The sequence below is a fragment of the Oncorhynchus keta genome, chromosome 20, assembly GCF_023373465.1.
Source record: "Oncorhynchus keta strain PuntledgeMale-10-30-2019 chromosome 20, Oket_V2, whole genome shotgun sequence".
NCBI lineage: Eukaryota > Metazoa > Chordata > Actinopteri > Salmoniformes > Salmonidae > Oncorhynchus > Oncorhynchus keta.
Genome location: NC_068440.1, coordinates 13,678,384 through 13,694,644, shown reverse-complemented (window position 1 = coordinate 13,694,644; position 16,261 = coordinate 13,678,384). Strand labels below are relative to the sequence as shown.

The 16,261-nt window shown below is 41.3% G+C and overlaps 1 protein-coding gene across 6 annotated transcripts in view; it reads right to left on the bottom strand.

The window, feature by feature from the left end:
• Positions 1-16,261, bottom strand: part of LOC118399438 (rho guanine nucleotide exchange factor 2-like) — a 97,105-nt gene that overhangs the window by 33,303 nt on the left and 47,541 nt on the right. For 5 of the 6 annotated variants that reach the window (XM_052472101.1, XM_035795517.2, XM_052472102.1 and 2 more), the window contains 4 exons: positions 5,982-6,144; positions 4,173-4,240; positions 765-828; positions 351-483 (listed from right to left, as the gene is read on the bottom strand). In XM_052472101.1, coding sequence (XP_052328061.1) covers positions 351-483; positions 765-828; positions 4,173-4,240; positions 5,982-6,144 — 428 coding nt within the window. Of the gene's footprint in view, positions 1-350; positions 484-764; positions 829-4,172; positions 4,241-5,981; positions 6,145-13,082; positions 13,410-16,261 lie in introns of those variants that run through there. The other variant, XM_052472104.1, reaches the window with a different exon arrangement.

Here is a 16,261-nt window from a genome sequence, read left to right as displayed (position 1 = left end):
TGGCTACTTTGAAGAACCTCAAATATAAAATATATTTAGATTTGTTTAACACTTTTTTGCTTACGTCATGATTCCATATGTTTAATTTCAAGGTTTTGATGTCTTCACTATTATTCAACAATGTAGAAAATCATAAAAATTAGGAAAAATCCAGGAATGAGTAGGTGTCCAAATTTTTAGACTGGCACTGTATATATATTAACTAGTGAGTGGGACTTTCATTTCTACTATGAAAAGTCTATACGTGGCATGATGTCACTATTAATGTCAACGACAAGTTTGACTGTGGTTTCCTCGTAACCTCCCCCTTTTTGTGCTTTGACCAATGAGCAGGCAGTGGCGGGGCTCACCCTGCAATGTTATTGGTGGAGACACTCTTGGAGAGGGAAAGGCCGGAGCGTCCACGGCGCGAGCCCAGCAAGGATTGGCGGAGATTGTCAGAGTGGTAGATGGCGGAGCTGGGGCGTTCCCTCATCATGGGGGCTAACGAGGAGTAGATAAAGTTGGAGTAGGAGGGAATAGAGGAGGAAGGAGAAGAGGAGGAGAAATATAGTGAAATATTATAAAAGGGAAACTCTTATAATGAAAAAGGAGTCAGATGCAATTTCAGAGTTCAAAAGTTAAACTACAGATACTTTTGCTCAATTGCAAAACTGATTGTTATTACAAACCAACCCAATAGTGAAAAATACGTTTTCCTTTGCGTATGTAATAAAGAATTTGAAGTATGTAGCATGCATGTGCGCATTTGCATGTACACTGACTTTTGGTACGAAGGGTCACGCTCTGCAGAGCCGAGTTGTTCCTCATGAGAGCCATCTTCTGTTGCTGTGGTTACATGGAGTACAGTTCAATATCATTACCACATATTATTACATGCTTGTATACAGTGCCTTCAGAGTGTATTCACACCACTTCACTTTTTCCAAATGTTGTTGTGTTACAGCCTGCATTTAAAATGGATTAAATGGAGATTGTGTGTCACTGGCCTACACACAATACTCCATAATGTCTATTGGTTGGAGTCATTATAAATCATTTTTCAATTACTCCACAAATTTCTTGTTAACAAACTATAGTTTTGGCAAGTCGGTTAGGACATCTACTTTGTGCATGACAAGTCATTCTTCCAACAATTGCTTACAGACAGATTATTTCACTTATAATTCACTGCATTACAATTTCAGTGGGTTAAAAGTTTACATACACTAAGTTGACTGTGCACTTAAACAGCTTGGAAAATTCCAGAAAATTATGTCATGGCTTCTGATAGGCTAATTGACATCATTTGAGTCAATTGGAGGTGTACCTGTGGATGTATTTCAAGGCCTACCTTCAAACTCAGTGCCTCATTGCGTTATATCATGGGAAAATCAAATAAATCAGCCAAGACCTCAGAAAAAACATTGTAGACCTCCACAAGTCTGGTTCATCCTTGGGAGCTATTTCCAAATGCCTGAAGGTACCACGTTCATCTGTACAAACAATAGTACGCGGGTATAAACACCACGGGACCACGCAGCCGTCATACCGCTCAGGAAGGAGACGCATTATGTCTCCTAGACATGAACGTACTTTGGTGCGAAAAATGCAAATCAATCCCAGAACAACAGCAAAGGACCTTATGAAGATGCTGGAGGAAACAGGTACAAATGTATCTATATCCACAGTAAAACAACTCCTATATCGACATAACCTGAAAGGCCGCTCAGCAAGGAAGAAGCCACTGCTCCAAAATCGCCATCAAAAAGCCAGACTACGGTTTGAAACTGCACATGGGGACAAAGATGGTACTTTTTGGAGAAATGTCCTCTGGTCTGATGAAACAAAAATAGAACTGTTAGGCCATAATGACCATCGTTATGTTTGGAGGAAAAAGGGGGAGGCTTGCAAGCAGAAGAACACCATCCCAACCGTGAAGCACGGAGGTGGCAACATCATGTTGTTGGGGTGCTTTGCTACAGGAGGGACTGGTGCACTTCACAAACTAGATGGCATCGTGAGGATGTAAAATTATGTGGCTATATTGAAGCAACATCTCAAGACATCAGTCAGGAAGTTCAAACTTGGTCGCAAATGGGTCTTCCAAATGGACAATGACCACAATCATACTTCCAAAGTTGTGGCAAAATGGCTTGACAAAGTCGAGGAATTGGAGTGGCCATCACAAAGCCCTGGCCTCCATCCTATAGACAATTTGTGGACAGAACTGAAAAAGTGTGTGTGAGCAAGGAGGCCTACACACCTGATTGTTACACCAGCTCTGTCAAGAGGAATGGGCCAAAATTCACCCAATTTATTGTGGGAAATCTTGTGGAAGGCTACCCGAAACAATTGACCCAAGTTAAACAATTTAAAGGCAATACTACCAAATACTAATTGAGTGTATGTAAACTTCTGACCCACTGGAAATGTGATGAAATAAATAAAAGCTGATATAAATCATTCTCTCTAGTATTATTCTGACATTTCACATTCTTAAAATAAAGTGGAGATCCTAACTGACCTACGACACGGAATATTAAATATTAAGGATTAAATGTCAGGAATTGTGAAAAACTGAGTTTAAATGTATTTGGCTAAGGTGTATGTACATTTCCGACTTCACCTGTATACATATGCACTACATGACCAAAAGTATGTGGATACCCGCTCGTCGAACATCTCATTCCAAAATCATGGGCATTAATATGGAGTTGGTCCCCCTTTTCTGCTATAACAGCCTCCACTCTTCTGGGAAGGCTTTCCACTAGAAGTTAGAACATTGCTGTGGGGACTTGCTTCCATTTAGCCACAAGAGCATTAGTGAGGTAGGAAACTGATGTTGGGCGATTAGGCCTAGCTTGCAGATTCAATTCACCCCAAAGGTGTTCAATGGGGTTCAGGCCAGGGTTCTGTGCAGGCCAGTCAAGTTCTTCCACACCAATTTCGACAAATCATTTCTGTATGGACCTCGCTTTGTCCACAGGGGCATTGTCATGCTGAAACAGGAAAGAGCCTTCCCTAAACTGTTTCCACAAAGTTGGAAGCACAGAATCATCTAAACTTTCATTGTATGCTGTGCCTCAATGCTTCCCATACAACCTGACAGAGCTTGAGACATTACATTACATTACATTTAAGTCATTTAGCAGACGCTCTTATCCAGAGCGACTTACAAATTGGTGCATTCAGCTTATGACATCCAGTGGAACAGCCACTTTACAATAGTGCATCTAAATCTTTTAAGGGGGGTGAGAAGGATTACTTTATCCTATCCTAGGTATTCCTTAAAGAGGTGGGGTTTCAGGTGTCTCCGGAAGGTGGTGATTGACTCCGCTGTCCTGGCGGCGTGAGGGAGTGTGTTCCACCATTGGGGAGCCAGAGCAGCGAACAGTTTTGACTGGGCTGAGCGGGAACTGTACTTCCTCAGTGGTAGGGAGGCGAGCAGGCCAGAGGTGGATGAACGCAGTGCCCTCGTTTGGGTGTAGGGCCTGATCAGAGCCTGGAGGTACTGAGGTGCCGTTCCCCTCACAGCTCCGTAGGCAAGCACCATGGTCTTGTAGCGGATGCGAGCTTCAACTGGAAGCCAGTGGAGAGAGCGGAGGAGCGGGGTGACGTGAGAGAACTTGGGAAGGTTGAACACCAGACGGGCTGCGGCGTTCTGGATGAGTTGTAGGGGTTTAATGGCACAGGCAGGGAGCCCAGCCAACAGCGAGTTGCAGTAATCCAGACGGGAGATGACAAGTGCCTGGATTAGGACCTGCGCCGCTTCCTGTGTGAGGCAGGGTCGTACTCTGCGGATGTTGTAGAGCATGAACCTACAGGAACGGGCCACCGCCTTGATGTTAGTTGAGACGATCTGCAAAGAATAGGAGAAACTCCCCAAATACAGGTGTGCCAAGCTTGTAGTGTCATACCCAAGAAGACTCAAGGCTGTAATCACTGCCAAAGGTACTTCCACAAAGTACTGAGTAAAAGCATAGGAAAACTTATGTAAATGTGATTTCATTTTTTGATACTTAATAAATTAGAAAATAATTCTAATAACCTGTTTTTGCTTCATCATTATGGAGTATTGTGTGTAGATTGATGAGGGGGAAAAACTATTTAATCAGTTTTAGAACAAGGCTGGAACGCATTCTAAAATTATTTCCGAATACCCTGTATATACATCATCTGTTATCTCTTACCCTCTGTTTCATTTTGGCACAGTTTGGCAACGTGTCTCGACAGCGGTTGTGGATGGTTACACTGCAGGCTGTGAGAAAAAGAAAACACACACGTGATTCACTCTTTCAAACATTTTCTCTCTCTCTCGCATTCTGAATGTCCCCCCTACCCTATATGTATCTTTGTTCCTCTGTTTTATATGTCAACCTTCATCGAATATGGGGAAACTTTTAATATATGGTGAGGATCTCCCTCTCTCTTCCCATTTCTCTTTCCCTGTCCCACCTGCTTCGTTTGTGGCCATCGTTTCACTTCCTGTGCAGGGTTTGTGAACAGGAAGTTAGGGTTTAGACACAACTGGCGGAGGGGAGGAAAGACCCAGGGGTGTTTCAGAACCCTCTAACCCAGTTCCACTGGTCCTCCCCCGCCCTCCCTAAACACTTCTCTGACCCAAATCTAGACATAAAGCCTACTTAAATTTGTAGGCTTACACACTGAAGAACGCAATCCTGACTCCCATTTTTTTTTTGAGAGATCTTTTAAGACAATTGTTTGAGTGAACACTGAATTTATTTGCTTTTACTTATTCACCGGTTTGATTTGGTGTGGTGAAATCAAGCCAAACTAAATCTGGTGAGTAAGTGTACTAGCATTAATGGTATTCACCCTGAACTAAATTTAGCATAATTCATAATTTAGTATTAGGAATTTGAACAACGTCATGAGACAGTGACCTTTAACCTTTAACTCCCCCTCAAAATAGGAAGAACCTGCAAGGTACATAGTTAGCGCCTGGCTATGTTAGCGGTTACCGCCTGCCACAGATACAGATGGGCTATCAGATCAGAGTCTGGTGCAGGCCAGCACAGGGTGCACAGTTCTGACAGAACACCAGGGCTATTATCTATATAGGGGCATGGAGTCCTGACAACACAGGAACTGTTTGTTATCTGTAACCAACCCTCTCTGTCTGGAAAACTGAATCAGGTTTGGTTGAGAAATGAAGAAATGCTACCCAGCAGAAAAAGTGAAGTATATAGGCATAACAGGAAAGGGTGTGTGTGTGTGTGTGTGTGTGTGACACGTGTCTATATTTGTGTGTGAAATGTTTTGCCTGTGCACATGACTGACACACACCGTGGCAAGTTTTGCATAAATTAATGTATATTTGTGTGTGAACTGTGTGTCAAAATGTATTCCTATAATAATGTAAATATTTCAAAATAAATACTTAGCATAACACACAAACCAAAATGTATTCCAGCACAATCTATTTTACGTTATATCAAATGTAATGAAAATCCATTGGGCTGCAGCAGTGGAGATGTGTTTTTGAGTGGGTGAGAAGCTCACCATCCCCAACTCTCACCCATTATCTGACTGCATGTCCATAATGTAACTATTTTAAATGGAATTGATAGTCACATTGTAGTTCATTACTGTGTTGTAGCTTATTTGGAGAGTTAACAGGTTCATTTGCTTGTAAAGGAATGGTATAAATAGCGTAGATTGTTCCCTTTGGTAGTGCCTCAATATTCTGCCACTATAGAGTGATATGACAATGTATGTCCTGATAAATGATGCTGCATTTTTGTAAATCGTCTTAGGGTTTTAGGGAGGTGCAGGGTGTGGTACGTTTTTGAGATGTTCTTTTGGTTTGCTGAGGTACACATGCTGTGTAGCTCAGGCCTGTATCTGAAGGATCTGGTGGGTAGGCAAGGCTTACTGGGACAGTTAAAGGCCACTATAGGGGTGCTGTGTGTGTGGTAGTAGTTGTATTAATTTGTAGTATTAGTAGTAGTATTTGTAGTAGCATTAGTAGTACTCACTGGGGCAGCTGAGGGCCTCCTTGGCAGTGATGCTCTTGTTGCATGCTGAACAGAGGGTGGTCCCCGACACGGTGAGGGAGGTGAAGAGATGCCCGTTGCTGTAGCGCGCCTCCCTGTCCCGCGCCTCCTTCTCCCTCTCCCTCATGCGTTCCTTCTCCTTATTCTGGGAGGAGATGAAAAAAGGAGGAGAGAAGCAGAATGCACTGATGACATACAATGGCACCTTTGACATGAGGTGGACAGGTTAAAGAGTTTAAATCATGTGTCAGAACTTCCCTTAACCCTCCTACTCTTCTGCTTTTAAAAACGAGGCCTTTTACATTCCATCAGTACCTTAAAGAAACATGTTGGTGGAAAGTCTACAGCTCGTGACAATAGCAAAAGGATGCCAAATCTAAGCGTTACCAGTAGCCCTCTTAGGTGTCAAAATTAGATGTGAGAATGACAAAAGCTAAAGAGGGAGTCCCCCCCCCACCCGGATCAGTCACAAACCCCATTGTTCCATCGTTAATGAGGATTGCCTAATGCAATGTCCACAATCATCTTGTAACCATAGCTACCTTGACCAGGCAGGCCATAGGCAGGCCATAGTCGCCCTGACTAACTAACTTAATAGCTGATGCTACCTCCAACTAAAAACTCCAGTGTGTTCCTGTCACAGAAGCATGAGCAATGTTCAGTGTCTTTGGGAACCAGTCTGATGGAGTAGAACTTTATGCAACATACATTGATGACTTCTTGGGAACTAAAAGCAGTTGCCGCCACGTTGAACCTGTACATTTTCCTGTGTTGGGATTGATTGTTCAAGCAGAAACAGGTATACGGAAGCAGTGAAGGGTTAACAATATCTTTCCATTCTTTTAGAGTTGTGCCAAGTAACGTTTTTTTTTTGTCTGTGTGTCAGGGGAGGGAAAGCCTTATGTCTGTTGCCATGTTGACATCCTGCACAGGAAGTAGACAGGGAAGGCTTCCTCTTTTGGGGCTAAAGGGGGCAGGGTGAGCTGTTACTAGGGCAACAGCGGCAAAAGAGGGAGGGCACCACAAAACCGCATTTGTGCAGTTTTTCATTTGAGGTCAAAAGTTTTTCTGCATTCAGTGTGAAATAATTGAGGCTAAAGGTGAGAGTTGGAGACTTGATTCTCTGTGTGTGGGATCAGTACGTGTGGGTAGGTCTCAAAACCAAATGTCACTATAAAAGTAAGAGGATTTACAAAACCTGTCAGTATTTTTTGACAGTGATCACCAGCAGAGGACATTAATATGAGAGAGAGAGAGAGAGAGAGAGAGAGAGAGAGAGAGAGAGAGAGATGACTCCCAACACTTTACACAACATAGGCCCAGAATGCAACACAATAGACGTCTGTGTTTTCACTGTCTTTCTACACCTTCTCACTCACTACCCCATCATTGCCTTATGTCTGTTTCTCTGTTTCCGCTGTTTTTCTACAGAAGGCTGATATTGAGAAGCAAATTGGAGAACGGCTTGTGATGATCACATGAACTTTTGCAATAAAAGAGGAACCCAAGCTAGACAGGTTGACTGTAGTTTGCCATGTCGTAATTAAAATATAAATATTGCTGAGTGGTAAATGTCTAGACAATGACCTTCATGGTGTTTTCCACCATCTCATAGTCCACACAGCACTAACACACTTGTCTGGTTGATAAAGCAAGACTTAATGAATAGATTATTCGTCACATCAAGTTGAATTGTGTGTTTGTGCTCGGCTGGGAAAATAAATGTGGGTTGTGGGGACAGGAGTTGAGAAACACTTCTCTGAATCTATCCGGGACTACTTATACAGTATAGTGATGTCCAAAAGTTAACATTTGCCAATATTACCATTACATTTTGGCATCATCATCATCATCTCATTGGTGACCCATGACATTCAGGGTTGACTGATATGCTGGGCCAGGTCTTCCAAACCTCTACATCTGTACTGTCCCTAATTGTTGGTCAATGTTTGTGTACCTGTTTAAAGAAAACTGTTATTTTGATGCAGCAATGCAAAGCACTAACATTTTTACAGGGAAAAGAGAATAAATATACCAATGAAGTTTATAATTAGTCATTTCTGATGTGTCAGAGGCAAAGCTCTCTCTCTCTATATATATATATATATATATATATATATATATATACATATACAGTGAGGGGAAAAAGTATTTGATCCCCTGCTGATTTTCTATGTTTGGCCACTGACAAAGAAATGATCAGTCTGTAATTTTAATGGTAGGTTTATTTGAACAGTGAGAGACAGAATAACAACAACATTCAGAAAAACGTATGTCAAAAATGTTATAAATTGATTTGCATTTTAATGAGGGAAATAAGTAGCTCTGGCCCCCCAATGGTGGAACAAACTCCCTCACGACGCCAGGACAGCGGAGTCAATCACCACCTTCCGGAGACACCTGAAACCCCACCTCTTCAAGGAATACCTAGGATAGGGTAAGTAATCCTTCTCACCCCCCCCCTAAAAAGATTTAGATGCACTATTGTAAGTGGCTGTTCCACTGGATGTCATAAGGTGTATGCACCAATTTGTAAGTCGCTCTGGATAAGAGCGTCTGCTAAATGACTTAAATGTAAATGTAAATGTATAAGTATTTGACCCCTCTGCAAAACATGACTTACTACTTGGTGGCAAAACCCTTGTTGGCAATCACAGAGGTCAGACGTTTCTTGTAGTTGGCCACCAGGTTTGCACACATCTCAGGAGGGATTTTGTCCCACTCCTCTTTGCAGAACTTCTCCAAGTCATTAAGGTTTCGAGGCTGACATTTGGCAACTCTGTCACGTTCTGACCTTAGTTCCTTTTTTCTGTCTTTATTTTAGTTGGTCAGGGAGTGAGTTGGGGTGGGCATTATATGTTGTTTTTCTATGTTTTGTTCTGTTATATTTCTATGTGTTTGGCCTAGTATGGTTCTCAATCAGAGGCAGGTGTCAGTTGTTGTATCTGATTGGGAGCCATATTTAGGTAGCCTGTTTTCTATTGTGTTTTGTGGTTGGTTGTATCCTGTGTTAGTGTTTTCACCATACGGGACTGTTTCAGTCGTTTGTTTGTACTTTTGTTATTTTGTTCAGTTGATTTATTAAATATATCATTATGGACATTTACCACGCCGCACATTGGTCTGATCCTTGCTACTTCTCCTCTGAAGAAGAGGAATTCCATTACAAACTTGAACCTTCAGCTCCCTCCACAGATATTCTATGGGATTAAGGTCTGGAGATTGGCGAGGCCACTCCAGGACCTTAATGTGCTTCTTCTTGAGCCACTCCTTTGTTGCCTTGGCCGTGTGTTTTGGGTCATTGTCATTTTGGAATACCCATCCACAATACATTTTCAATGCCCTGGCTGAGGGAAGGAGGTTCTCACCCAAGATTTGACGGTACATGGCCCCATCCATCGTCCCTTTCATGCAGTGAAGTTGTCCTGTCCCCTTATCAGAAAAACACCCGCAAAGCACAATGTTTCCACCTCCATGTTTGATGGTGATGATGGTGTTCTTGGGGTCATAGGCAGCACTCCTCGTCCTCCAAACACGGTGAGTTGAGTTGATGCCAAAGAGCTCCATTTTGGTCTCATCTGACCACAACACTTTAACCCAGTTGTCCTCTGAATCATTCAGATGTTCATTGGCAAACTTCAGACGGGCATGTATATGTGCTTTCTTGAGCAGGGGGACCTTGCGGGCGCTGCAGGATTTCAGTCCTTCACGGCGTAGTGTGTTACCAATTGTTTTCTTGGTGACTATGGTTCCAGCTGCCTTGAGATCATTGACAAGATCCTCCCGTATAGTTCTGGGCTGATTCCTCACCGTTCTCATGATCATTGCAACTCCACGAGGTGAGATCTTGCATGGAGCCCCAGGCCGAGGGAGATGGTCAGCTCTTTTGTCTTTCTTCCATTTGCGAATAATCGCACCAACTGTTGTCACCTTCTCACCAAGCTGCTTGGCGATGGTCTTGTAGCCCATTCCAGCCTTGTGTAGGTCTACAATCTTGTCCCTGACATCCTTGGAGAGCTCTATGGTCTTGGCCATGGTGGAGAGTTTGAAATCTGATTGATTGCTTCTGTGGACAGGTCTTTTATACAGGTAAAAAAAACTGAGATTAGGAGTACTCCCTTTAAGAATGTGCTCCTAATCTCAGCTTGTTACCTGTATAAAAGACACCTGGGAGAGGGGGTCAAATACTTGTTTCCCTAATTAAAATGCAAATCAATTTATAACATTTTTGACATGTGTTTTTCTGGATTTTTGTTGTTGTTATTCTGTTTCTCACTGTTCAAATAAACCTACCATTAAAATCATAAACTTATCATTTCTTTGTCAGTGGGCAAACGTACAAAATCAGCAGGGGATCAAATACTACAAATACATCAGGAAGTGAAAGAATAGATGGGGTGAGATAGATAGAGAGAGATATAGAAGGTGTCATTAAAAGGTGTCAGGACGATAACACTGAGAAAGACATGGGAATATGGACAGAGTCTGTAGGGGGATTCATTTTATAGTCTTCCACCGGTTTACTTCACTGAGTCACTGATAAAGCAACGGCAAACACACAACAAAGTTGCATACCTCTTATACAGTGTGTTTCCTAGAACTTCCATGCTTTCTGTGTGTTGGTATGTGTATTGACATCAAATGTGTGTGTATGTGTGCGCGCTCCAGATTAAGGACTGCTGTGTGGACTGAAGTGGCCCTGTAGCCTGATTTATGTCCTCTGGAGGGATGCTGGGCAAAGCAGAGCCTGAGGTGGATTCAAGTTTAGTCTCCCTAATCGACATACGTGTGTGTGTGTGTGTGTGTGTGTGTGTGTGTGTGTGTGTGTGTGTGTGTGTGTGTGTGTGTGTGTGTGTGTGTGTGTGTGTGTGTGTGTGAGAAAGAGTCCCTCCAACCTGACACACAACTCTGGAATGCACCAGAGTCATTGCTCTCTACGGAAGTCGTATCCTCCATCTCGCCCTCCCTGTATCTCACACAACATCTTTCTCCATCCCCCTCCTCTCACTCTTTATTTCTAACTCTCAAGATGTGTCCTTCGCCCTCGGTCCTCTCGTTCGAACACATTCACGCCTACACACACATTCTCCTACACGGTTTTCCATGTGTGCTATAGATTATAATAGCTCCCTCCCACCTCACTCCTGTACTGTAGGAAGTATTCATATTTCATTTGATGAAGTTCAACACAACCATACATACGGGAAGCAATACCGATCAAAATAATAACATAAGGAAGCACAGTGACGATGATGGTTTTTACTCTGGTCACTAATTGTGCTTGGAAAGTTACTACTTAAAAATGTGTAAAATGCAGACATCACTCCTCCATTTCCCAATAGTTTGTCTAACTTCAGTTTACGTGACAAAAGAAGCAGTCATTTTGTAGAGAATCATTGTGCTATCTAAACCGCTGTCAAATATCTTTTCCATAACCAAAAATATAGCTTTTTCAGCTGGTGTACAAAACCGAAAGTAAAAGATTCAAAAAACAAAACATAGAAGAGCTTCTTAGAATGGCTTTCAATGAGAATGACAGATCTATATTATTATAAATCCCATTTCTATGTGAATTTGGTCGGGTCGTCCTAAATGTTACATATTGCAACTTTAATCAGGGTTCAAACCACAAGGGTGCTGGGGACTACCATAGCAAATAAGGGCACCCAAGCATTAAAAAACATCAACAGCGGGGGTTGTAATAAGCATTTCAGTAAAAATATTGACTTTGATATACTAGGGCAGTGTTTCGCAACCTTTATTTATCCTTGCCTGGTGCAAAGGAATCAAATGAATTCTCCCATTTAGTGGAAACACCACCCATATGGCACTCCAGACAGGCTCTGTGAAACACTACAAGTATTTAAGAGACAACAACAAATAGTATTTAAACTCAGGTCTGATTAGTGTAGTGGTGTGAATGTGTAACATGAACCGAGGACACCAGCAAAATTACTCGAAGCATGGTCTCCTGCATGTGCTGGACATGCAAAACCTCTAACTGTCCAGTTTGTTGTAGTGTGTGAGTGACACATAGATTTGTTGGCACTGGCCCCAAAACTATGTTTTACAATAATGTGCAATAAGCATACATGCACACATGCACACACACCCCCCACCGTAGGAAAGTGATGTTCATATGGCGCTGGCAAGCTAAGGTTTTTCTCAGACATCCGCCATCCACTGTGCCAGAAAAAGCAGATAATATCACACCAACAGAGTGTCATTTCTATGGCAACCGATGCTATAGTCAAACACACACACAAGCTGCATGTACCTTACATACAAGATCACTACATTAACAAAACTATGGGCACATGCAGTCCTCATTCCCTGAAACCAGCTCACATGCAAGCATGTGCACACGCACACACACAATCAGTCTAATTGGGAGGCAAAATGGTACACAGAACAATGTCATATTTTATATTGCAGGCTTGCATGGTAATAGCATGATGTTTTGTTGTTGTAGACTATGTACGGTGTATAACGTTTACATGTAATTCTGAAAATAAACCAAAATAATGTACAGGTACATGCTTCTTCCAATCATAAATATTACACTAAAGGTATATACATATTTTAGGTGTGTCTCATAGGTCTATATATGACTATGTTTGCTCTCCAGAATGTGGCAACACTTCCGGGTACCGATGTACAACCCCCCACACCAAAAAAAATAACTTTCTCCAACTCAGACCCCTAGTCTCGATATTTTGGGGAATCATGACCAAACAGAAAAAGGTGATGAACAGTATAGGTTTCCACAGACCAATTGTCACCATAAAGGCAAGATCATTGCCGTGCGCGCCGCATGTTTTTGTGAAGTATCTCCATATTGCGCAAACTTCCTAAAAAAATTGCCTACGTGCTTCTGCAATGACGATCGCAATCTAAACTTTATCATTATAAGCAATATTAGATAATGTCTCCAATTCTAAAATGACATCCACAAGTTTCAAGTTTTAATTGTATGTACAGATGCGCTTGAAACATTTACTTTTTGCGCATTTCACTTTTGTCAGAAATTTGCCAGTAGCACAAGGTATCAGTAATAGTAAGCCTCCAAATACATCCACTCACCCGTAAATTAATATCTCTCATTCTCTCTTGTCGAATTTTCGACAGATCCGCGACTCTGGACATTGTGAGAATCGAGACCCTTCCTCTCCAGTACGATAAATAAATCCTTTTAAAGGCAAAGCGCTTGTGGCTGTCAAGCAGGAATTTCAAATATCTGCCTGTTTTGTTCTTCCCTGAGAGGTTAACGGTAAAGCAGTTATATGATTATATGGCTAGGGTAAAAGGTCTGTGTTGTAGCCAAACTGTAACACCCTTACAAAATAGCACGTTCAACTTGTCTGTATCCCTAATCCAACGGCAATGTCACTGATGCTGCGTAAGAGGAGGCTTTCTCATACAGGAAATTCTGTCTTTTTTTTGCACATCAGATTATTAAAAATTACGCCTACCGGAGGAGGTTTCAGAATGAGGTTTCAGAATGAGCACATCTTTTATAATAAAATCTTTTTTAATTCGGTGATAACATTCACTGCTAGCACAGATAGAAAATAGATGGAAGTAAATCAAGAAGTGTTAGGTTCTTTGTGGTACTATTCTGGTATTATGGAGAGAGAGGGAATGGTCACTCATTGTATGTACACTGAACAAAAATATATACGCAAGTGTTGGTCCCATGTGCTGAAATAAGACACATAAAAAGCTTATTACTCTCAAATTTGGTTAACAAATTTGTTTACATCTATGCTAGTCGGCATTTCTAATTTGCCAATATAATCCATCCACCTGATTTGTGTAACATAAACATTTTTAAAACAGCATTGTCATTACACAGGTGCACCTTGTGCTGGGGACAATAAAAGGCCACTTTAATATATGTGGTTTGTCACACAACACAATGCCACAGATGTGTCAAGTTGAGGGAGAGTGCAATTGGAATGCTGACTGCAGTAATGTCCACCAGTGCTGTTGCCAGATAATGTAATGTTAATTTCTCTAGCATAAACTGCCTCCAGTGTCATTTTAGAGAATTTGGCAGTGTGTCCAACTGGACTCACAACCGCAGACCACGTGTAACCATGCCAGCCCAGGACCTCCACATACATACAGTGCATTCGGAAAATATTCAGACCCCTTGACTTTTTCCACATTTTGTTACGTTACAGCCTTCTAAAATGGATTAGTCCCCCCCTCAATCTACACACAATACCCCATAATGATTATGCAAAAACAGGTTTTTAGACATTTTAGCAAATGTATTACAAATAAACTGAAATATCACATTTACATAAGAATTCAGACCCTTAGTACTTTTTGAAGCACTGTTGGCAGTGATTAATGCCTCAAGTCTTCTTGGGTATGACGCTACAAGCTTGGCACACCTGTATTTGGGGAGTTTCTCCCATACTTCTCTGCAGATTGTCTCAAGCTGGATGGGGAGTGTCGCTGTGCAGCTATTTTCAACAAAAAAAAAGTTATACATTTGCAAAAATGTCAAAAAACCTGTTTTCACTTTGTCATGATGGGTGCAGATTGATGCCAGTTTTTTTTAAATACATTTTATAATAAGGCTGTGATGTAACAAAATGTGGGAAAAGGCAAAGGGTCTAAATACTTTCCAAAAGGACTGTACATACATATACAGTACCAGTCAAAAGTTGACACACCTACTCATTTAAGGGTTCTTTATTTTTACTATTTTATACATTGTAGAATAATAGTGAAGACATACAAAAATATGAAAAAACACAACCAACAAAGTATTAAACAAATCAAAATACTTGTTATATTTTAGATTCTTCAAAGTAGCCACCCTTTGCCTTGATGACAGCTTTGCACACTCTTGGCAATTATCTCAACCAGCTTCATGATGTATTCACATGGAATGCATTTCAATTAACAGTTTAATTAGAGTACTTGTGTAATTATTAGTGGCATTTATTTCCGTCTTAATGCCTTTGAGCCAATCAGTTGTGTTGTGACAAGGTAGGGGTGGTATACAGAAGATAGCCCTATTTGGTAAAATACCACATTTCTGAGGCTGGTAACTCTTAATGAACTTATCCTCTGCATCCGAGGTAACTCTGGGTCTTCCTTTCCTGTGGCGATTCTCATGAGAGCCAGTTTCATCATAACACTTGATGGTTTCTGTGACTGCACTTGAAGAAACTTTCAAAGTTCTTAATTTTCCAGATTGAATGACCTTCATGTCTTAAAGTAATGATGGACTGCTGTTTCACTTTGCTATTTGACCTGTTCTTGCCATAATATGGACTTGGTCTTTTACAAACTAGGGCTATATGTTGTATACCACCCCTACATTGTCACAACACAACTTATTGGCTCTAACACATTAAGAAGCAGAGAAACAATAAAATAACAGTAGCGAGGCAATATGCAGAGGGTACAGATGTGCGGGGACACAGGTTAGTCAAGGTAATTGAGATAATATGTACATGTAGATAGAGGTAAAGTTACTATGCATGGATAATAAACAGAGAGTATCAGCAGCGTAAAATTGGGGGTGGGGGGTAGCCATTTGATTAGCTATTCAGGAGTCTTATGGCTAGAAGCTGTTAAGAAGCCTTTTGGACCTAGACTTGGCACTCTGCTGCCGCTTGCTGTGAGGTAGAAGAGAGAGAAGTCTATGACTAGGTTGGCTGGAGTCTGACAATTTTTTATCACATTTACAAATGTGATTAAATAAGATGACAGAAATTTCACATGTAATACAGTAACTGAAGAGCTTTGCAAAAGAGGAGAAATGTATGATCAATTTATACAGAGGGACTACTTCTAATGAGGCCAAGACAACTGAAGACATAGGCTATGCTATAATCAATGCCTTGTCAATTCATATGGACCTGTTATATGAGTTGTAAATGCATTGCATCCAATCAAAACAGTGCTGAAAATATAATCTGGTTGAACACACACGGGTAAACTATTGCTCAAAATGTATTATAAATGATTAGATGACTTTGGAAGTTTCGGTATTAAACAATATGATCCATGCGAAGAGATGGACAAAGTGACATGCCTCTCAAAGTCTATAACTGCCAGGAGGATGATAACAGCCTAGTAAAGGGCCCTGCCTACACTCTTAGAAAAAAGGCGCTATCTAGAACCTAAAAGTGTTCTTTGGCTATCCACACAACAAAACGTTTTGGTTCCAGGTAGAAACCTTGTGGGTTCTATCTTGAACACTTTCCAAAGTGGGTTCTAAATGGAACCAAAAAGGG